The sequence below is a fragment of the Alosa pseudoharengus genome, unplaced genomic scaffold, assembly GCF_046254945.1.
Source record: "Alosa pseudoharengus isolate Yale_2024_CS ecotype anadromous, Long Island Sound unplaced genomic scaffold, YU_APseudo_1.1 YU_APseudo_1.1_scf_9, whole genome shotgun sequence".
NCBI lineage: Eukaryota > Metazoa > Chordata > Actinopteri > Clupeiformes > Clupeidae > Alosa > Alosa pseudoharengus.
Genome location: NW_027468881.1, coordinates 24,372,542 through 24,391,978, shown reverse-complemented (window position 1 = coordinate 24,391,978; position 19,437 = coordinate 24,372,542). Strand labels below are relative to the sequence as shown.

Here is a 19,437-nt window from a genome sequence, read left to right as displayed (position 1 = left end):
TTCCAAAGTCAATTCCTATTGGTTGTTCAGACTATCCCTCGAACGACTTCCTATCCAATGATTGACGGCGACTACTTCGTCGTTTTTGGCGGTGGTAGGAACCATGGCGGAAAATTTGAAAGGTAAGACTACTCTTTCAAGTTTTAAAAAAAGAACGAAATAAAAAGTACCACAGCATTACATAGCTAGTCATCAAAGCCAAGACAACACAAGGAGTAATTGTGCCTGTATGGGAGTGTGTAGTGAAACGTATACGATGTAACTGCAACAAGAACCTCCTTTGATTGTTGTCATTCCTTATTACAGCTCTCGATTAGCGCCAAGTTTTAACTTATGTAGCTAGCTACCTAGCAAGTTAGCCGGCAGAACCGCTAACTATGTCTTCGAGGAGAATCCACCGAAATGACATGATAGGCCTACTGATTGTGCTGTTGTCAGAAACGTTGTTAGTTTCACATTACATAGGACCGATCACACAAGGAATAATGTTTCCATTTGATGTTAGCTTGGTGATTAGCTCTGTTGATGTGGATAGCAGGAAAGATATCCAAACTTTAGCTAGCTACATAGCAAGCCGTGTTCTTAGCTCAACGTAAGCTGGCATCCATTGTTATTTTACTGGTGCAGATATAGATAAGACATGCAAAAACGTTAACGTTAACATTACTTGGAGTTGAGAAACGTTATTCAGCAAAGCTAACAATTAATTGAATGCAGTGCTTCTTGTTTGAAAGCGTTCTTCTGTAACAGTGGTTGTGGATTAACTTAACGTGATCATGAATAATTTAGCTAACGGTAACGTAATGTCTGTGTCTGTTAAATCACCTCAGATTCAGCCTAACGTTAGCTCTAATGTGCTCTCCTTATATTGTGAAAACGATAAATATTAAGAGCATTATGTTAACACCCGCCACGTCGATTGATTCTAACAGACCTGGTCTGAAACTTAGTTAAAGCGCTTTATAAGTTTCAGGGTCGTAAAACACAAATAACGTTAGCTCAAGTAACGTTTCGGTAGCGCCATCGGAAATAGTTTTACAAAGAAGAACTTTGTAAAAGTTTGGATTCACTGGGGTGGACCACTTGCTTTAATGTTTGTGCTTGCTCCAGTGTCTTGCTAAAAAATCTGCTGCAGGAAACGTAGTCCGACTCACTCTGGATGTATGCTTGTGCATTTACTCTGGCCCCTTACAAAGACTGCGTGCTCAAAGTTCACAGCAGCATGGTTTCATACACACCGTATTTTGTTCTTACAACAGGTTGTCAGCGTCATTTGTCTTTTCTTACATTTACTCAATATGTTAACCTTACTAAAACGTCCTGACTTTTCTTGTGACCGCAGAGTGCAGAGTCCCCTGCAAGGCCACCACAGACGAGCTGGAGTCCCTCTGCCGTGTGGAGGGAGTGACGTGCAAAGATCTGGGAATTAGCAAGAACAACCTGACTGAATATGAAGTGGAATATCTATGCAGCTACAAAAGGGTAGTCCCAACAGAAAAGCTAAAGAATGGAATGACTCCACCGCCACAGGTGAACTGTTTTTGTGATGAACAGTTAACTTATTGCCATTGATTAGTTTAAATTATCTGCTCGACTTGCTTAAAAATGTATTTCCAAGTTGTGAGACTATCACAAGCATAGCCAGCGAACATATCTTTCTCTTACTGCACTTTATGCTTTACTGCCATATGTAGTTGTAAATCAAACAGAAAGCAAAGGTAGTTGCAACAGAGTATTTATTATCATTCTGTGTTTAAGGTCACAGAACACACCTACTTGGTCTTGGCCTTTGTTAGGCTTTTTAAAAGTATGGTTAGCATTTCTATTTCATTGTGAAAATGGAAGTTCAGGAGTGTTTTCTCAAGATTAACCATCAAATGCTTAAAAAAACTCTATATTTTACTCTATCTATTTTTATGTGCTGAGGTTGTTAAGAAGACAGTTTTTTTCCAGTAAACTGTTAGCTACCATTGCTCCATTGAGATTGAATGGGATTTAGCTATCTAGCAGTGATTTTGATAACAAAGTTGCTAGTTGTCTGTTCTCATTAGTTGCCATGTGTTGCCGGCAATATTGTTGTTGTGGCAGCCGGGGCCACTGGTTAGCACTCTGGACTTTAAGGGTGTCACGATTTCGATTTTATTTCGAAATCGATCGAAATTACATCTCAATCTCGAACTTCGAACTTAAAAATAGAATCGACGATGCAGCCACACCCTCAATGTCACGTCCAGCATGTATGCCAAGACGCACAAACACACATGCACGTGCTGAACTGCAGCGTCAACACTCCTCTAATTTTAGGCTGCAGCCAGTTAAAATATAGGCCTACACATCAACCTACCGAAATCAAAGCCCCTCTTGCTACTTTGAAAACACCGGTGTGGAAGTATTCGTTCATTCACGTCAATTAAAACTAACTTAGCCTACTCAACTTAGCAAGTGAAAAGATTACAAAAGTCCAAAAGATTCCAAAGTTACTTTAAGGCTTAAAATGCACATTTATAAGTACATATTCCATGAACACTAACCTTGGGTCTCTTCGGAGTGTGCTGAAACAATCAAATTAACATTCTGTGTTGTTTCATTTTACTATGTTCATGTCTCTGTTTTAGCCTAAAGTTAGTTCTGTTTACATTACAACCTCGCGGTTGGAACGGTTTCAAAGCGGTTTCAAAATAAAAGCCCCCCCCCCCGAAAAAGAAAAGGAAAAGGCCAAAAAGAGTAAATAAAATATAAGGAATGCATTAATAGTAATATTTCAAGAAGATCAAAAATCGAATCGTGACTTTAAAATCGAAAATTACATTGAATCGAGGATTTGGAGAATCGTGACACCCCTATTCAATTGTAATGCGTTATCTTACTTTTGCGTTATCCAAAAAAGTAATTATGCAGAAATACTAATCCATGCCTTTATCACTAGCCGGTTAGATAACCTAATCCATGCATTGCAGGTTAGACTACTGCAATGGACTTTTTACGGGTCTCCCCAAAAAACATACCCTGTAGTAGAGCGGCTACAAGGCCAATTTGGCAAGAATCATGCAAATTACTTGAAATAGTGGCCATTTTCCAAGATGGCCGCCAAAAAAGACTCCAGAAATTGATTTATTGCATAGAATTGACCTAGCAAATTATGATACAAGCATGAAATTCGACATGTATGTGCTTAAGACCAATACAATCAAATCTACCTGACTGGCCACTTGAAATGGCGGCCATTTTCCAAGATGGCCGCCAAAACAGACCCCAGAAATTGATTTATTGCATAGAATTGACCTAGCAAATTATGATACAAGCACGAAACTCAACATGTATGTGCTCAAGAGCAATACAATGAAATCTACCTGATTGGCCACTTGAAATGGTGGCCATTTTCCAAGATGGCTGCCAAAAAAGACCCTAGAAATTGATTTATTGCACAGAATTGTCAAAGCAAATTATGATGGACGCATGAAATTTGGCATGGATGTGATCAAGACCAATACAATCAAATCCACTTGATTTGCTACTTGAAATGCTGGCCATTTTCCAAGATGGCGTCCAAAAAGACCCGAGAAATTTGCAAAGTTCAAATGTGCAAATTGCAAATGTGGTGTAAATAATTGTTCACTCTCCTTAAATATGTTTCCATAGATGATGAAGTGATACAGATATTAAAAATGTTCCACAATGACAAATAAGCCACTTATGACACACAAATAGCATGGTGATAACATGCTAATAATGTCAGTTCTTAATGTCAATGGAGGGTGTTGCGTGATGCCACCCCCCCAAACAAATAAAATGGTTATGACATGCTAATAATATAATGACACTAATATGCTAATAACGGCAATTCATGGTTTTCTCGATGTTGCTGTTAAATAAAAGATGCGTGTACACCAGAAACAACCTCAGCTACAAAGTAGCCAAGGTCGTTGAAGAACCTTTGTCATGAATTCGCTTTTTTCGCTCTGGATGTTTGATTTAGCTAATCACATAACGGCTCTGGCTTGTCAGCCTGGGACATTCGAAGATAAGAGCATTCCAATTGTTTTTTGCCGAACCGCTCATTACCATCATATTAGCTGACTTTTAATTGCTAAATCGCTTAATCGCTCTGGTCGTCCAGATTGGTTCGCTCCAGGCGAATTCACTTTGGTCGCTTTATTCGCCGACCCTCCATAGACAAATAATGACTTCCGTCTTTCCGGTCGCATAGGTCGCTTTTGGTTTTACATGCAAATAACAGCGGTAACAGTTATTAACGACAAATAAGCCCCTTATAACACACTGATAACATGGTGATAACATGCTAATAATGACAATTCTTGATGTCAATGGAGGGTGGTGCGTGATGCGATACCATTGTGGTAATAATATGCTAATAACGGTAATTTATGATTTTCTCGATATGGGCGTTTAAAAACACTAATAACGTGCTAATGGTACTAACGGTAATAATATGGTAATAATGTGCCGCTCACTATAATTTGTGCTCTCTGCGACTGTCCCCACAATTACCCCAGAGTTAGAGAACAAGGCGACCAGAGTGAATCAATCAGCAGTGGTCCAATGTCGCTGTAAGTGACTAAAATTAATTCCGAATAACCTCAGTGGCTGGTTTAATTCAGATAGTTTTGGTCTTAATATTGTAAGGATATGGATAGTGATACAGTGATTATACTCAAATGTAAAACGGCATATACAGTGTAATTTGTGGTAGGAGAGTAGGCTACAAAGTAGGGCAGTAAGAACAGGCAGGAATATTATATATGAGGCATACTAGCATATAAGTGTTCTGTGTAACCACTCTGAAGGCCTGACTGACCGCAACGTCAAAAAAAAAAAGTTGTAGCAACTAACTGTAGCAACATTGCCCTTTTCCATCCTCAAGGTGAGGGTGGGTAAAGAAATATAACATCTTACTTGTGACATGGTCAGAATAATCAGCCATTGATATTGATATACTGCCACACCACTCATCAAAGGCATTTTCTTCTTCTCCACCTGCTGTATGTGTTTGCACAGCTTTGTTAAAACAGGCTTACATTGTTGAAAAACAAATAGCATTTTTATACACGTGCGTCTTTCTGTTAAAATACCTACACTAAATTCTGAATCACATTTTGCCAATCAGCCCAAAACGAATTGAAATTTAAATAACTGTTCCATGCATGGATTCAAAAGGTGATCAAAAGATCATACCTCAATCTGATTTTTTAGATTAACAATGGACAACGACTGACTGGTCAAAGTGCTGTCTGTGTCAGCAGGACACAAAAGAACAAGTCTCCTGATACGAATCCTGCAAAGACAGATAAAGATGGCTATACATTATTAGCAAAAGATATCCCACTCCCACTCTCTTAATGCATTGCCTATCAAACTTGATTGTGCAAGACTTGACACAGGAATGAATTGAATTTCCAATGACTTCATCATAGAAGGAAACAGAAATGTAGTGAATGTTAACATTGATTTGGGCCACATCTTCTAAATTAATTGCAATTAATGAAGTTCTAGTGTCTTATTTGGTGGCCATCTTTAAAAATGGCTGCCATATTACATTTTCAAGTTGCAAATGAGGTGGATTTCATTATATTGCTCTTTAGCACAAACACACAAAATTACAAACTTGAAAATAATCATTTTCTTGCTCACTTCTGGGCTAAATTCAGTCTTTTGGCGGCCATATTGTAAAATGGCTTCCATTTCAAGTGGCGAGTCAGGTAGATTTGATTGTATTGTTTTTTTAGCACATTCATGCCAAAATTCATGCTTGTATAATAACTTGCTTGATCAATTCTGTGCAACAAATCCATTTCTATGGTATTTTTTGGCGGCCATCTTGGAAAATGGCCGTCATTTAAACTGGAAAATCAGTTAGAATGTATTGTGTTGGTCTTAAGCACATACCGGCCAAATTTCATGGCTGTATCATAATTTCCTTTGTCAATTCTGTACAACAAACCAATTTTTAGAGTTTTTCATGGGGGCCATTTTGGAAAATGGCCGCCATTAAAAATGGCAAATCAGGCAGATTTTATTGTATTGGTCTTGAGCACATACATGCCTAATTTCATGCTTGTATCATAATATCTTTGGTGAATTCTGAGCAATAAATCAATTTCTAGGGTCTTTTTTGGCGGCCATCTTGGAAAATGGCCACCATTTCAAGTGGCCAATCAGGTAGATTTGATTGTATTGGTCTTGAGCACATACCTGCCGAATTTCACGCTTGTATCATAATTTGCACGATTTTTCCTGTAGCCGCTCTACTACTGGAAATCCAGAGTTCTCGCGAGAGCACAATTTGAATTGTGCCCGCAAGATACTCTGGCCACGAGCAATGATCCAAATTTCTTCTACCTCTCGAGCGAGAGGGACCAATCAAATCGGTGTAGGCGGGACAAAGGCGAGCTGCACTGATGACGACGGTGCTGCGACGTCCGGAATCATCTAGAAAACATTGCAAGATAGCTACCGATGAACACCAGTTGTTTGAAACGGCTTTGGCCGCTACAATAAAGGATTTAGATTTGGCTTTTCAACTAAAAGAGGAGCAGAAAATCGCCCTCAAATCGTTCCTTTGCAAGAACTGGATACGTCACACCGTGAATTGTTGTGATTGGTCGTAGCGTTATCCAACTGCGTGCAGTGAGAGTTTCAAATGCATGCTTGGTGCCGCCCCTCGAATTGGGCCATTTTCATTACTCGTGGCCAGACCCTTAATCTGAAAGATTCCAGGGTCTGGTTTACCAGGCTACAAAAAACATATAAAGAAATTGGAACTCATACAGAACTCGCTGCTAAACTTAACTAAGACCAAGAAGAGAGAACACATCACCCCTTTGTAAGCTGAACTGCACTGTCTCCCTGTTTCCTATAGAATTGATTTTAAGGTTACGCTAATTACTTACAAAGCTCTGAATGGCATACCACCTTTTAATAACTTATCAACCACAAAGGAAACTTAGATCTTCTAATGCTAATCTTTTAATTGTACCCAAAGTGCTCCACAAACAAAGTGGAGAAGCTGCTTTTATCCATTATGCCCCAAAGCTATGGAACACCCTGCCTCTGTACATCAAGCAGGCGAGTTCAGTGAATATCTTTAAAAAAAGATCTGAAAACATAAGAGAGCCTTTAGTTAACTCATCTTATCTTGTAGACTACTTGTTAAGTTATTCTACATTTGACTGCTGCCGTTAGAGCTGCAGCCAGCCAGAAGCAGAAGGGCCCCCCTATTAAAGCGATGGTTCGGAAATTTACTCTAGGGTCCTTTGCACCATGACCCCGAGCCAAACACCCTCCCAGAACCTGTTTTCCCTTTGTCGAACCCTGGTCGAGTAGCGCTGTCAGAAACGAATGACTTTCTGCAGGCGCTAATGGAACCAACTTAGTATCTCGTAAATTACCCCACTAATAATTCCCAGAATGGTACGAAACTTCTACAGTAGTACACCTATGTTCTTTACTCATAAAACGAGGCATTGGAAAGTTTGTAAGTACACCAGGAGCAGTGTTTCCCACAGAATTGGATTCAATTTGTGGCGGTAGCTGACTTGGACAAGGGGGGGGGGGGGGGGGTCAGTCAGAGTCAATAAAATGAGCCTTCAGCGAAATTGACAAGCAGCTGTAAGTAGGCTAAGCATGCTAAATTCGACATCCAAACAGTATTCTAACGTTACCTTTGAGATACTGCTTGATTGCATAACTTAACTTAGTTTAGTCTCTTCAATGTAGCCTACTATGTTGTGATAACACCTTAGCAGTTAACTTCAATGCAGCAGTTTTGAACAAATTTGCGCAGCATGGTCACAATGCTAAGCGGATTTAATAGCAATTTAGCCAGACGTCTTCTATGCAATGCTTCTATGTGGCAACAACAATCCTTCAAATCCGCAGCTCAATGGCAATGCAAGGATTTGATCTTATATTTAATTTAAATTAAATTAAACATAGAATATTAATCTGTGGCGGCCGATTTTGATTCCGTGGCGCCCCGCCACAGATTAGTCAATGTATGGGAAACACTGAGGAGTTTATTTAAATAACACTTGCCTGATAGCTTCTACTCTGCTGCTATCTACCGCTGCGTCGACGTTACTTCAGTGATTTGGGAAAAGCCCGTAAAAGTCCTGGCAGGAAGCGATTACATCAAAGTTTTGGTATATCCAGTTTTTAATATTTTTTTTCCGAAGTGATTACAACTTAGTGTTAACTAATAATTGTTGCAAACTGGTACTACGAACAAAATATTAGTGCATTCCTCAGGGCTCTACAGTGCGCCCATTTCATTCGCACGTGCGAGTGCAAAAAAATATTTAGGCGCACTGGTGCGAATGACTTCTAACCATGTCAATGTTTGTCTACAAAATACACCGCAACATCGAGAAACATTACTGGTACAAACCATAGAATCACGTCGCAAATGCAGCATAAAAACTACACCTCCCATCAACGTTAGCAGTTTCACGTTGTGACTCGCTAGTAGTCGCTTCTATCAAATCCAAGAGCGCGCAGAAAAAGCGGAAAGTTAGACTAGCCAGCCAAGATGCAAAGATTGAAGAAATTAGTTCTTCTATCCACCGAAGTCATCGGATATAGGAGGAACAGGATGAGATTCTGAGAATGCAGTGAGAGAAGGAAATGTAACCTAACATGCCTTTTAGCCCAGTTGACGTATTGGCTGCAATATGCAAAATATAGCTGTAGCGAACAGGCACAAAAGTAGTCTCCCGTAATACTCCCATTTTATTCAAAGGTAGAACGCTACTGACAACTCCAGGCTTCCACACATGCTTGTTTGTTTACACCGAATACAAGCTGAAGTGCAAAACGAAAGTAGGTCTAACGTTTGCCTACTGCCCCCATCAATGCAGATATTTCAAATAAAAAATAAAAGTATAATATATATATATGTTGGGTTTTGTGGAAGAGAAAATGGACTGTTCTAGTAGTAGTACTAGGCAGTATGCAGTCAGATAGGTCACCATGGGCATACTTGGATTAGCTACAGATGGATTCACAAATAAATAAATTAGCCTACATTTGGCAGGATACTTGATATACAGGCTAAATGCAAATATGGCAATGTATTATATTATTTTACATTAACAAAATGTAGGAAAATGGAACAGACTGAAAATAAAATAGGCACTGATCTTTAAAATCCTGTGTCCTGTAGCCTAAATGTTGTCAGTCATTCTTAATATTCGCAATTGGTGCACTGGCATGTTTAACTGTTAGATGCAGTGTAATGTTATATTATGTGTAAGTTAAGTACAGAACTGACTCTGCGCCCAAATTTTTGTCTGTGCTCCTAAATTTTTTAACTTGGGCGCACAAGTGCTCCTGGAAAAAAAATGTTAGTGTAGAGCCCTGTTCCTGGATCTACATCCTTATGCATGCTACCTGCCAGGACTTTTATGGGCTTTTCCCAAATCACGGAAGTAACGTCGACGCAGCGGTAGATAGTAGCAGAGAGTAGAATCCATCAGGCAAGTGTTATTTAAATAAACTCCTGGTGTACTTACAAACTTTTCAATGCCTCGTTTTATGAGTAAAGAACATAGTTGTACTACTGTAGAAGTTTCGTACCATTCAGGGCATTATTAGTGGGGTAATTTACGAGATACTCTATAGGTTCCATAAGCGCCTGCAGACAGTCATTAGTTTCTGACAGTGCTACCCGACCAGGGTTCAACCAAGGGAAAACAGGTTCTGGGAGGGTGTTTCGCTCGGGGTCATGGTGCAAAGGACCCTAGGGTGAAATTACTTCGAACCATCGCTTTGAGTTAGTTTCTGCTCAAGGTTTCTTCTTGGAATATGGGAGTTTTTCCCTTGCCACAGTTGCCATATGGCATGCTTGTAGGGGGTTAAGGCTGCCGTTCGTTGTGTTTCTTAAACGTCTATGTATATGTAAAGGCATACAATCAAAACGCATACTAAGATCATACTAAGGCTAACCGCTTAGAGTCCGCATCAACGTGGCCTTGTTATTTGTTAGCAAAGCCTATGTATATTCTACTACTACTATATTCTACTAGTATTTCTGATATGTTGCTGATTGGATCATAAACGGCTACAGCAACGAAGAGGAATGACTGATTCTTCTCTATTGTCAAGTCAAGTCAGGTTTATTTATATAGCGCATTTCATACACAGAGGTCATTCAATGTGCTTTACATAAACAAAACAAAATAATAATAACAAATAAAAGCATAGAAGGGCAATATAGTCAAAGAATAGTTCAAAAGGTAACTTGGTAACTTGAAAAGGTAATCTTTTCTATTGTGTTGCATGCTCCAACTGTAAAGCACTTTGAGCTGCATTCTGTGTATGAAAGGTGCTATACAAAAGCTTATTATATTATTATTATTATTATTATTATTATTATTATTATTATTATTAAATTACTGTAACTCGTTAGCCTCCAACATTGCCTGTAGGTACAGCTAGCCTAAAATTCACCAACAATATTGCTGATGCAAGTGAAAAAGCCTACTGTTGATTACTGTTAAAGACTCCATCTGGTATACATATTGAACCTAACATCCTGTACCTACAGGTAAATGGTAAAGTATGAATATGTGTACCTATACACCCCATGTTTCATCATCAAGTTTTTTTGTTTCGCAGGAGCTATTTCTCGTGAAGTGGCGTGGCTTCCCAGAGTCCATGAACACGTGGGAGCCGCGCAAAAACCTGAAGTGCGTGGAGCTCCTGAGCCGGTTCTGGGAGGACCTGATGCTAGAGATGCGGCGGCAGAAGCGGCGTGCTGTGCCCCGGCGCTTGGACCCCGCCACAGCCTCCTACATGGTGCAGCGCGCCAAGCTGCACGTTACGCTGGGGCACTGGGAGCGCAAGCTGACGGCGCTCAACCTGCAGCGCGGTGGAGGGCGCATCTTTGTGCGCAACCACGTGGACCTGGAGGGCCCGCCTCGCCACTTCACCTACATCAACGACTACAAGGTGGGCGAGGGCATCTCGCTGACCGAGGTGGCGCTCGGCTGCGAGTGCACAAACTGTCTGGAGGAGCCGGTGAACGGCTGCTGTGCCGGCGCCTCGCAGCACCGCTTTGCGTACAACGAGCTGGGCCAGGTGCGCTTGCGGCCCGGCATGCCCATCTACGAGTGTAACAAGCGCTGTCGCTGCGGGCCCGAGTGCTCCAACCGCGTGGTGCAGCGCGGCATTCGCTACTCACTCTGCATCTTTCGCACGGACAACGGTCGCGGCTGGGGCGTTCGCACCATGGAGCGCATACGGAAGAACAGCTTCGTCATGGAGTATGTGGGAGAGGTAGGTCAGGGGATGGGATGGTTCATAAAGCCCCCGCAGTGATTTCAGAACAGCCAACAGTGTTGTTAAGCTCAATACATTAACATTTACCTTGATATATTTCACAGAGGCTTTCAAACAAAGGGACTTACAGCAATACCTGTCAAGGTTTCATAAAATAAATGCAACCGAGAACGCAACAAATTATTGATAACAATCATCATTCTTCCGCTAAGCAAAGTAGGGCAACACAATTTATTTTGGCACACAGTAATACAGATGTAATGCAATCCCAGCTGTGTGATCACAGAAGAGTTAGTATGATCATAAGCAAGGACCAGAACTGTCTGTTTATTAGGAGGGTTTTCCCTGTCCTGGTGGGAGGGTCTGTTCTGTGTCCGATGGTTTCTTCACTTTTTGATGAGCAATAGATAGTTTAGTTTGGGCAGTTACACAGTTATATTAAATCTTGGACGTAAAGGGTAGGGATAGCTTTAAAATGTTCCTTGTTGTCCCCCATGTGAAATTCTTAAGGACCTGCCTCTGGTTCTCTCTGTGTAGTAGGCCTATTTCTAAAGAAGATCTCTGAAGAACAATTTAGACATAGGGCTGTATTTTCGGTCACCAGCGCATGGCGTAAAGTTCGTTATTCACTGGCGCGAAGTTGAATTCGTTATTTTGCACCTTTATTTTTTAAGCATTGCGCCCAGGGGTGTGGCAATTAACAACCTAGGGAGGGACCTGGCGCATTGTCTAAAAATCGCTATCATACACCACCTAAACCTGGTCAGAAGTCAATGGCGAGTTGTTCATATGCTATTTTAAGAGCGCATGTCAACAGTCATATTGGCAGGTGCACGCACCATCCTTCTATCATTCATGAACGCACACCAGCGCACGTCCATGCAAAGCATTACAAATTGCACGATTACAATGGTAAACATAATTAGAATAAAGATATTACGAAATACTGTACATCTCATGATGAGTAGTTATTCACCATCATTTGCAAATTGGTAATGACGGTTAAAAGTGATTAGGGGAGAGGCGAGAGACAGGTATGAAGCACAGCTGAAGACGCACTGTCACGAGATATAAGCAACTCCTCTGCAGGATAAATGTTGTTTTATTCAGTCATTTGAGCAACATTAGGGTAAGTGTTGCTTTTTCCAGCCTATGTTTTCGATGGTAACCCATTGTCAGTCAATAGTGAAAGTAACTGCATATAACTGTCTTCTCGTTGACTGACTCCTTGGTGAAGTTAGTTTCACTTTGCCAATGAGTTCAAATAATAGACGAGTGCAAATGCGTGAAGACTATGCTAGGTTTTAGTAAAGCATAGTTTAAGAATGACTATTCCATACGGTCTCGCAAGCAGCCTCCTTCAAATGCGCCGTTGAATGCCAAAATACCGATGCATTTATTTGACATATCGCGCGTTGCGCCGTTAAAGGGAATGACAGATGTCATTCTCATTGGTTTAAAATTATGTTATGCCCCAAACACACCCATATGACTGATTAAAAGACCTAGGAACACCTTGTTACACCATGCGCTCCACTTTTGAGAACGAAACCCCTCCCAATGTGAACTGGACATCCTACTAAATTTGAATAGACTTTTGACGAGTGACGATGCACTTTAGAATGTCATGATAGGGCCCATAGACATTTTTCCCCTAACAGAGGGTTCTTTGTGTGGACACAATACATGTGGGTCATTCCAGGTCACATTAGTTAGGTTGTTGCTGCACCATTTCAGATTTTGTTCAAACTGTGACTGTATCTTGAATGGGTCCCAAAACCATGGCCTGTAAAATTACTTTTAGAGATTATCTGGGAAGTAATGTTTTGGCATAAATACTTTGAAAAGTATTTTTCATAGCCAGCCCAAACTTTGTAAGATGGAAGACAAGCATGTTTTAGTATGATTGAACCTTTAAAAGAGTGTATGGCATGCTCATTGATTTTCTACAAGGCCATAGATTTGGAAAAAAGTGCAAAAAGAACATTGAGGGTGTTGCAATCTTGTTTTGTTGTATCCATTTGGTATCAATCATTGTTTTTTCCTTTTAAATACATTACTAATGTGTCCATATTTAAATGTTCCACCTACAATGAGCATGAAGATATATTAAGGATAAAACAAAGGAAGGGTTTAATTTTCAGTCATTTTCAGAGGACTAAAATGTTATGTTTGGTAGCACTCAAAAAGCTAAATTTTCATAATATGTCTCCCAGTGCATGCAGGGCGAACCACTGCAACTTGGGATTTGCAGAAGTAAAATTGTAGCTTTTCAGGTACTGCATGCAAATCAAGTGCTTCACCTGAATAAGAACATAGTTCCAAGTATGTATACGCTTAGAAAATCGCTGTTTAATTTTACATTGGTATGGGACACGGCGAATAAACTAAAATGTTGCCGTGTTCCTTTAAAGCGCCGGGGTATGTAATCTTGTAATACTCTGTTCATTTTCTTAGTTGTGACAGGATAAATGTCCTTGGCGTCTGACCTGTTGTTATTGTCATATAACTGAGTTTTGATTGTGTTATGGTCTATTCCAGATCATCACAACAGAGGAAGCGGAGAGGCGAGGTCAAATCTATGACAAAGAAGGAGCCACATACCTGTTCGACTTGGACTACGTGGACGATGAGTACACTGTAGACGCAGCCCACTATGGCAACATCTCCCACTTTGTCAACCACAGTGTAAGTGACATATGCCCGTCTGTGAAGATGTACATGAGGTAAACCTTTCCACCTGACAATTGGTCGGTTCAGGTTCGAGTCACAGACGCACCACTGAGAGTCTGTGTTACTTATGATATAAGTGTCTGCTAAGTAACATTTACTATACTTTACTTTTCATGACTTACAATCACAGCTTCATCCGAGCCTGCTTTTGACATACAGTAGGCCTGGTACAATGGAACAAAACTGGTACCCTACTGATTCTGTTGTCTAATTGATGGTTTTAACTACGATTCGGATTAGGCTACACCTGATTTTAAAAGGCTTTTTCACCGCAAAATGTGCACTGTATGATGTAGACTGTGTCTTTTTATGTTCGTGTCCACATTAAATCTATTCTACTCAAGTTTTATCTTGAACGCTTACTTTGGTCTCACTCATTGCATCCAAATAGACAGAAATAGCAAACTCCAAGTTATGGTAGGGTAAGTTAAGCTATAAACACATAGCAATCATTAAACATGAAGAAAAAAGTGAACGGGACACTTTTTGAAACTATTTCAGCTTGTGTAGGCCTATCAGTGCTTTCTGAACATATTGAACACACTTTTAGAAATACCGTGATAATACCGAAAACCGTGATCATTTTGGTCACTATAACCGTGAGGTTAAATTTTCATACCGTTACATCCCTAACTGTGATCTGTTGGTCAGATAGTAACATTACACACAGCTGCATACACTGGAAAATAATTTTCTCAGTTTTGAATTTTGAAGTTCAGCGTATAATTGGCCATCATTAATATCAAATTAGAAGATGAAAGCAAAATCATTCTTGTGACCTTTGTCAATAGGACTTCTGCTTTGATCTGGATGGGCCAGTCACAGGTGATTTACTCAGTGAAATTTATTCATTGAGCACACAGTGAGGTGAAGCACACACTAATCCTGGCGCAGTGAGCTGCCTGCAACAACAGCAGGCAGGCAGGCAGGCTACTCAGGGAGCAGTGAGGGGTTATGTGCCTTGCTCAAGGGCACTTCAGCCGTGCCTACTGGTCAGGGTTCGAACCGGCAACCCTCCGGTTATAAGTCCAAAGCGCTAACCAGTAGGCCACGGCTGCCCAATATACACCTTTGATATCAGTAAATCGGCAGTTCAAATAAACTGTATTATTAGTAGGTACTTGAAATGAATCAGTTAAAGTGATTTTGTTTTTGTTTTTGAAAATGTTTTTTTATTTATGGATGCTCCTCTCCAGTGCGATCCAAATCTTCAAGTCTACAACGTTTTCATTGACAACTTGGACGAGAGGCTACCTAGGATAGCCTTTTTCGCCACGCGCAGCATCAAAGCCGGAGAGGAGCTCACCTTCGACTACAAAATGCAGAGTAAGTGTTCTGTAACATTCTGTTTGATCAGGCACTCATTCTTTTGTAATGGAACTTTTCTAATGACGTGAGAACATGTATATGAATTTAATGTTGTAAGTTTTGTTTCTGAGTTCAATATGTCTGTGGTAAATGCCATTACTTGAATGTTGCTGTACAGTAACTTGCCAGGAAGACTAGCATGCTTACTGATGAGCAGCTAGTGGGCATCCTAAATAAACAAAAACATACGCACCTCCAATCATAAGTTAAATCGGCAAGTAGCCTCATAACATGTATGCTTACATGTGTTGTGTGTTCCTTTGAAATAAAAGCAACCTCAGAATGGATAGAATAAATATGCTTTGTTGAGATGTAGTCCCTGATGAAGTGTGTGAAATTAATTGGTCTCTCTCTGTTCTCTCCTTCAGTTGATCCAATGGATGCCGAGAGCACAAAGATGGACTCTAATTTCAACGTGACCGGGCTCCCCGGCTCCCCTAAGAAACGCATGCGCGTGGAATGCAAGTGTGGAGTGGAGTCCTGTCGGAAATACCTCTTCTAGTTTGGTGATGCCAAAAAAAAAAAAAACTCGGAACTGGATACCAAAACCATCATCAATTCCATTTGTGTGGAGAACATGATTGCATGAAGAATGTTTTTATTCAACGATCTTTACGACATATTAGCTTAAACTGACATGTATGTATGTGCCTTCTTTCTTTCTTTTCTTTTCTTTTTTTTGGAGAAAAAGTTGTCTTCTCAAGTATGTCAAAGGACTACATCCATAATGCTTCTGTTCGAACAAAAGATCTCTGTAGTTCATATTTTATATACATTTTTTACCCCCCATGGAAACCGTTGTGTAAATATGTAAAGCACTTTTTTAGGTACAAATAGATTTGCTGTTATTTATGTCATTCTCAACCCCCACCTCCCCCTTTTGCTTTTTGGCATGACACTTGACATCAATTATATTATTTCAGTACTGTTTTCCCCTCTTTTTTTAAAGGGACATCATTAACACCTAATGTGATTTAAATGTTTATAAAATATTTTCTGTAAATTCATTTTTATCAGCAATCAGGAGGGTCAGTGTATAGGGAGCTATTTGTGGTGATTTAGGGGGGGATTGGTAGGGATTGTTTATCACTGAGATGCATTTTCTTTTTTGCTATTTTCTATTCTTTTTTATTTGACTCTTTAAAGATCTTTTTAATGTTTAATACTTTTTTTATTCTGTACTTTAAAAAAAGAAATGTGATGAAATATTTTCGGTAAATGATAGATGTACTGCCTTAAGCCTAAAAAAAGGAAAACACAACTGGCTCGATCGAAGTACTCTCTTGTTTTTGTGTGAGTGAGATGAGCACGTGTGGTCAGAGGCAGTTGTAGTCTGATATTGTTACAACTGAAAGTTAAATTTAGCTAATTAGCTGTTTTGTCCTGTTTAAAAATCATGTATTTTGATGATGAATGGGAAAGCCTTTCTGTAAAAAATGTACTGTGAAATAAAAGGTTACCCCAGAAACATTATTTTATAGAGTAGAGTTTTATAAAGGGTTTTTTGGCAGATGTTCTCTAAATTAATAACTTTTTTATCTGATCATTGAGCAAAATGTTTCTCTATTTCAAAGCTGTTTATAGATCATTTAGATGAACTGATTTAGTAGATTGTCTACAAGTTCACATTATCGCCGCGGTTCCCATGATTGTGAAAATTCTGGAAAAGTCATGGAATTTTAAGATTTATTTTTCCAGCCCTAGAAATGTCATATATCAATTTGATAAATTAATGAATGGTTTTGGAAAAGTCATATAACACATTTGTTGTATGTAGGTCTAATGAAATTTGTGTTGCTGTACTGTTTTATTGAACAAATGCTAGTGGTATGGTGTTTCCCCTATTATTGACATGGTCTAACGATTTCTAACCTTTTAGTAAATAAATTAAGGTGGTTGTTTATTTTTTGTTCAATAATTAGGCCTAACTGCTGGATAAAGAACACATTTTTTTTACTTGCAGGTTTGTGACCGATCATGGAAATTTGCTGTTAAGGGTACTTTAAACAGTCATGGAAAAGTTTTGAAATTTTGTCAGTGAAAAATGTATGGGAACCCTATGTGACTTTGCAAAATTTCTCTCTGTGAATAGCACGAAAAAACCCCCGTCACGGTTGTGTTTCAGATAGCCTTAAATAAAGTAAATTATGAAAGTAGGTCAGCTGCAAACTGTCCACCCATTTTTCATTACTGAAACAAAAAAAATATTCTGTAGTTTCAGACGGTGTTTTTTGGTGTTAGAAGCAAAGTCACGCAGCAGTTAGTCTCATCAGATCGGTCTTGCTTCTTATGTGTGATAAGTTTACATGTGGGTTGAGAGCCTTTACTGTGTAATGAAAGTGGTATGACCCAGACGCCTCTGTCCTGGTGGTGTAGGTGATTTGGGTCAATTATTCATTACTGATTCCTGAAACCTGAAATTGTCACGTTGACCTTTTTGTGCAAACATCAGACTTATGTGCGATTTCTTGCTCAAACCATGACTTGCAGTAGTCTGCAAGGGTTAATATCTGAACCCAAATCAATCTTCAGACTACCTTGCGTAGCAGCCTCAATAACCCTTTCACATCCTCCCACACACACACAGTGCACCTAACCAGTGTGTCTGAGATACTGAAGTGAACTGTGGTTCAGCGGAGACTCGAATTTATTTAGAGGACCGACTAAGCCAGGGGGCCTAAAGGAGAAGCTTCTCTGTGAGAGTCCCTTTCTTTATTTGGTCATCCGTGTGTTAAAGCTCAACAGTAGCCTTGAGAGAGTTGCTGTGATGACTTTATCTGAGGTTCATTCTGGACCATTGCTCAATTTGTCATGTCCATGTTGGGAGTTCTGGGAGTTATTTTCTATGGCTTTCATTTTCTGTTACTGTGCAAATCACTGTCAGCATTGCTTAGCCCTTAAAGGAGTACCGTCACACCGGTGTGACGGGAATGTTGGGAAATGAACGTTCTAAAGAATATCTGGGTTCATTGAATTCAACATAGAATTTTAGAACCTTCAATTGTTGCGGAACTTAGAATGTTCAAAAACCTACACCTTTAAGGGTTAGAGAGATTTTTTTTTGTTGGTTTGTTTTGACAGTTTTGCTTGTTTAGTCATTTCTCATTTTGAGGGAAAGCTAAACCCTGCAACTAATGTGTTATAAACAACACAAACTGTGCTGTCCCTATCTGGACATAGTGATGTGTTAAAAACAACACAAGTTGTGTTATTTTCAACACATTCATTTTAAGAGTGTGGTCACGTGAGAGTCACTGGGTTGCGTTTATCTTAGGATTATCTGCAACATTTCTGTAAGACTCAATACAGTCCGGTCAGTGTTCTGACCGTTCGTTTTTCCCTTGTAATCATTTGCATCATCATTTGCCTTTGTGTGTCTGATGTATACATAGTAGGCTCTGTGCTCAATATGCAATTCATGTCTGTCACCATGTTTTTGTGTTAGGAGCTTCACAGCTGAGAGGCAGCTGATATATTTAGTATGTGGCTGAATGGTTGTAACAAAATGCAATGAGAGAATGTTCAGCCTTTTCTATGCCAGCGTTTTCATTTTCCATTACAGTTTTCTGTGCAAATCCAAATTAAGTGATTTTTGTTTGTGGTGGTGTTTTTTTTTTTTTTTTATGTCCACACTTACTAATTTTCCACGTATGCAACATCTGATTTGTAGACTCTTCAAAGATCACATTTGCACATAGTAGACATAAGAGGCCTCTCAGACATGAAGCAACTGCATTGCTGAGATAAAGAAAGAAGCCTTTGTTTAGAGAGGCATTCAACAGTTTATTCAGGGAGCAACAGAGTTGCCAAAAAGCCCCAAATAGAGCAATAGCCCACTTCATTTAAATCTTCCCATTTGGCAAGGAGACAGAAACTATATAGAATGTTTAAAGAGGGAATCTGTTATCCGCAAACAGTGAGAAAACGTTATATGTGAATGTTATGTCATCTCTGTAGTTTGCCATTTCATTTTCTTAGACTTTCTTAGAAAGTCATTTCTTTGACAGTGGACTGAGGGCAAATCTGTAAATGTTTCATGGA

The 19,437-nt window shown here is 39.7% G+C and overlaps 1 protein-coding gene across 1 annotated transcript; it reads left to right on the top strand.

Moving 5' to 3' along the window:
- The first annotated feature begins 69 nt into the window (after nucleotides 1-69).
- On the top strand, nucleotides 70-16,864 carry suv39h1b (SUV39H1 histone lysine methyltransferase b). Its single transcript, XM_076275856.1, has 6 exons — nucleotides 70-122; nucleotides 1,343-1,530; nucleotides 10,633-11,292; nucleotides 13,837-13,983; nucleotides 15,225-15,354; nucleotides 15,765-16,864. Exons 1-6 carry the CDS (start codon nucleotides 104-106, stop codon nucleotides 15,896-15,898), a joined length of 1,278 nt encoding a protein of 425 aa, XP_076131971.1. The 5' UTR covers nucleotides 70-103; the 3' UTR covers nucleotides 15,899-16,864.
- The last annotated feature ends 2,573 nt before the right edge of the window (nucleotides 16,865-19,437 follow it).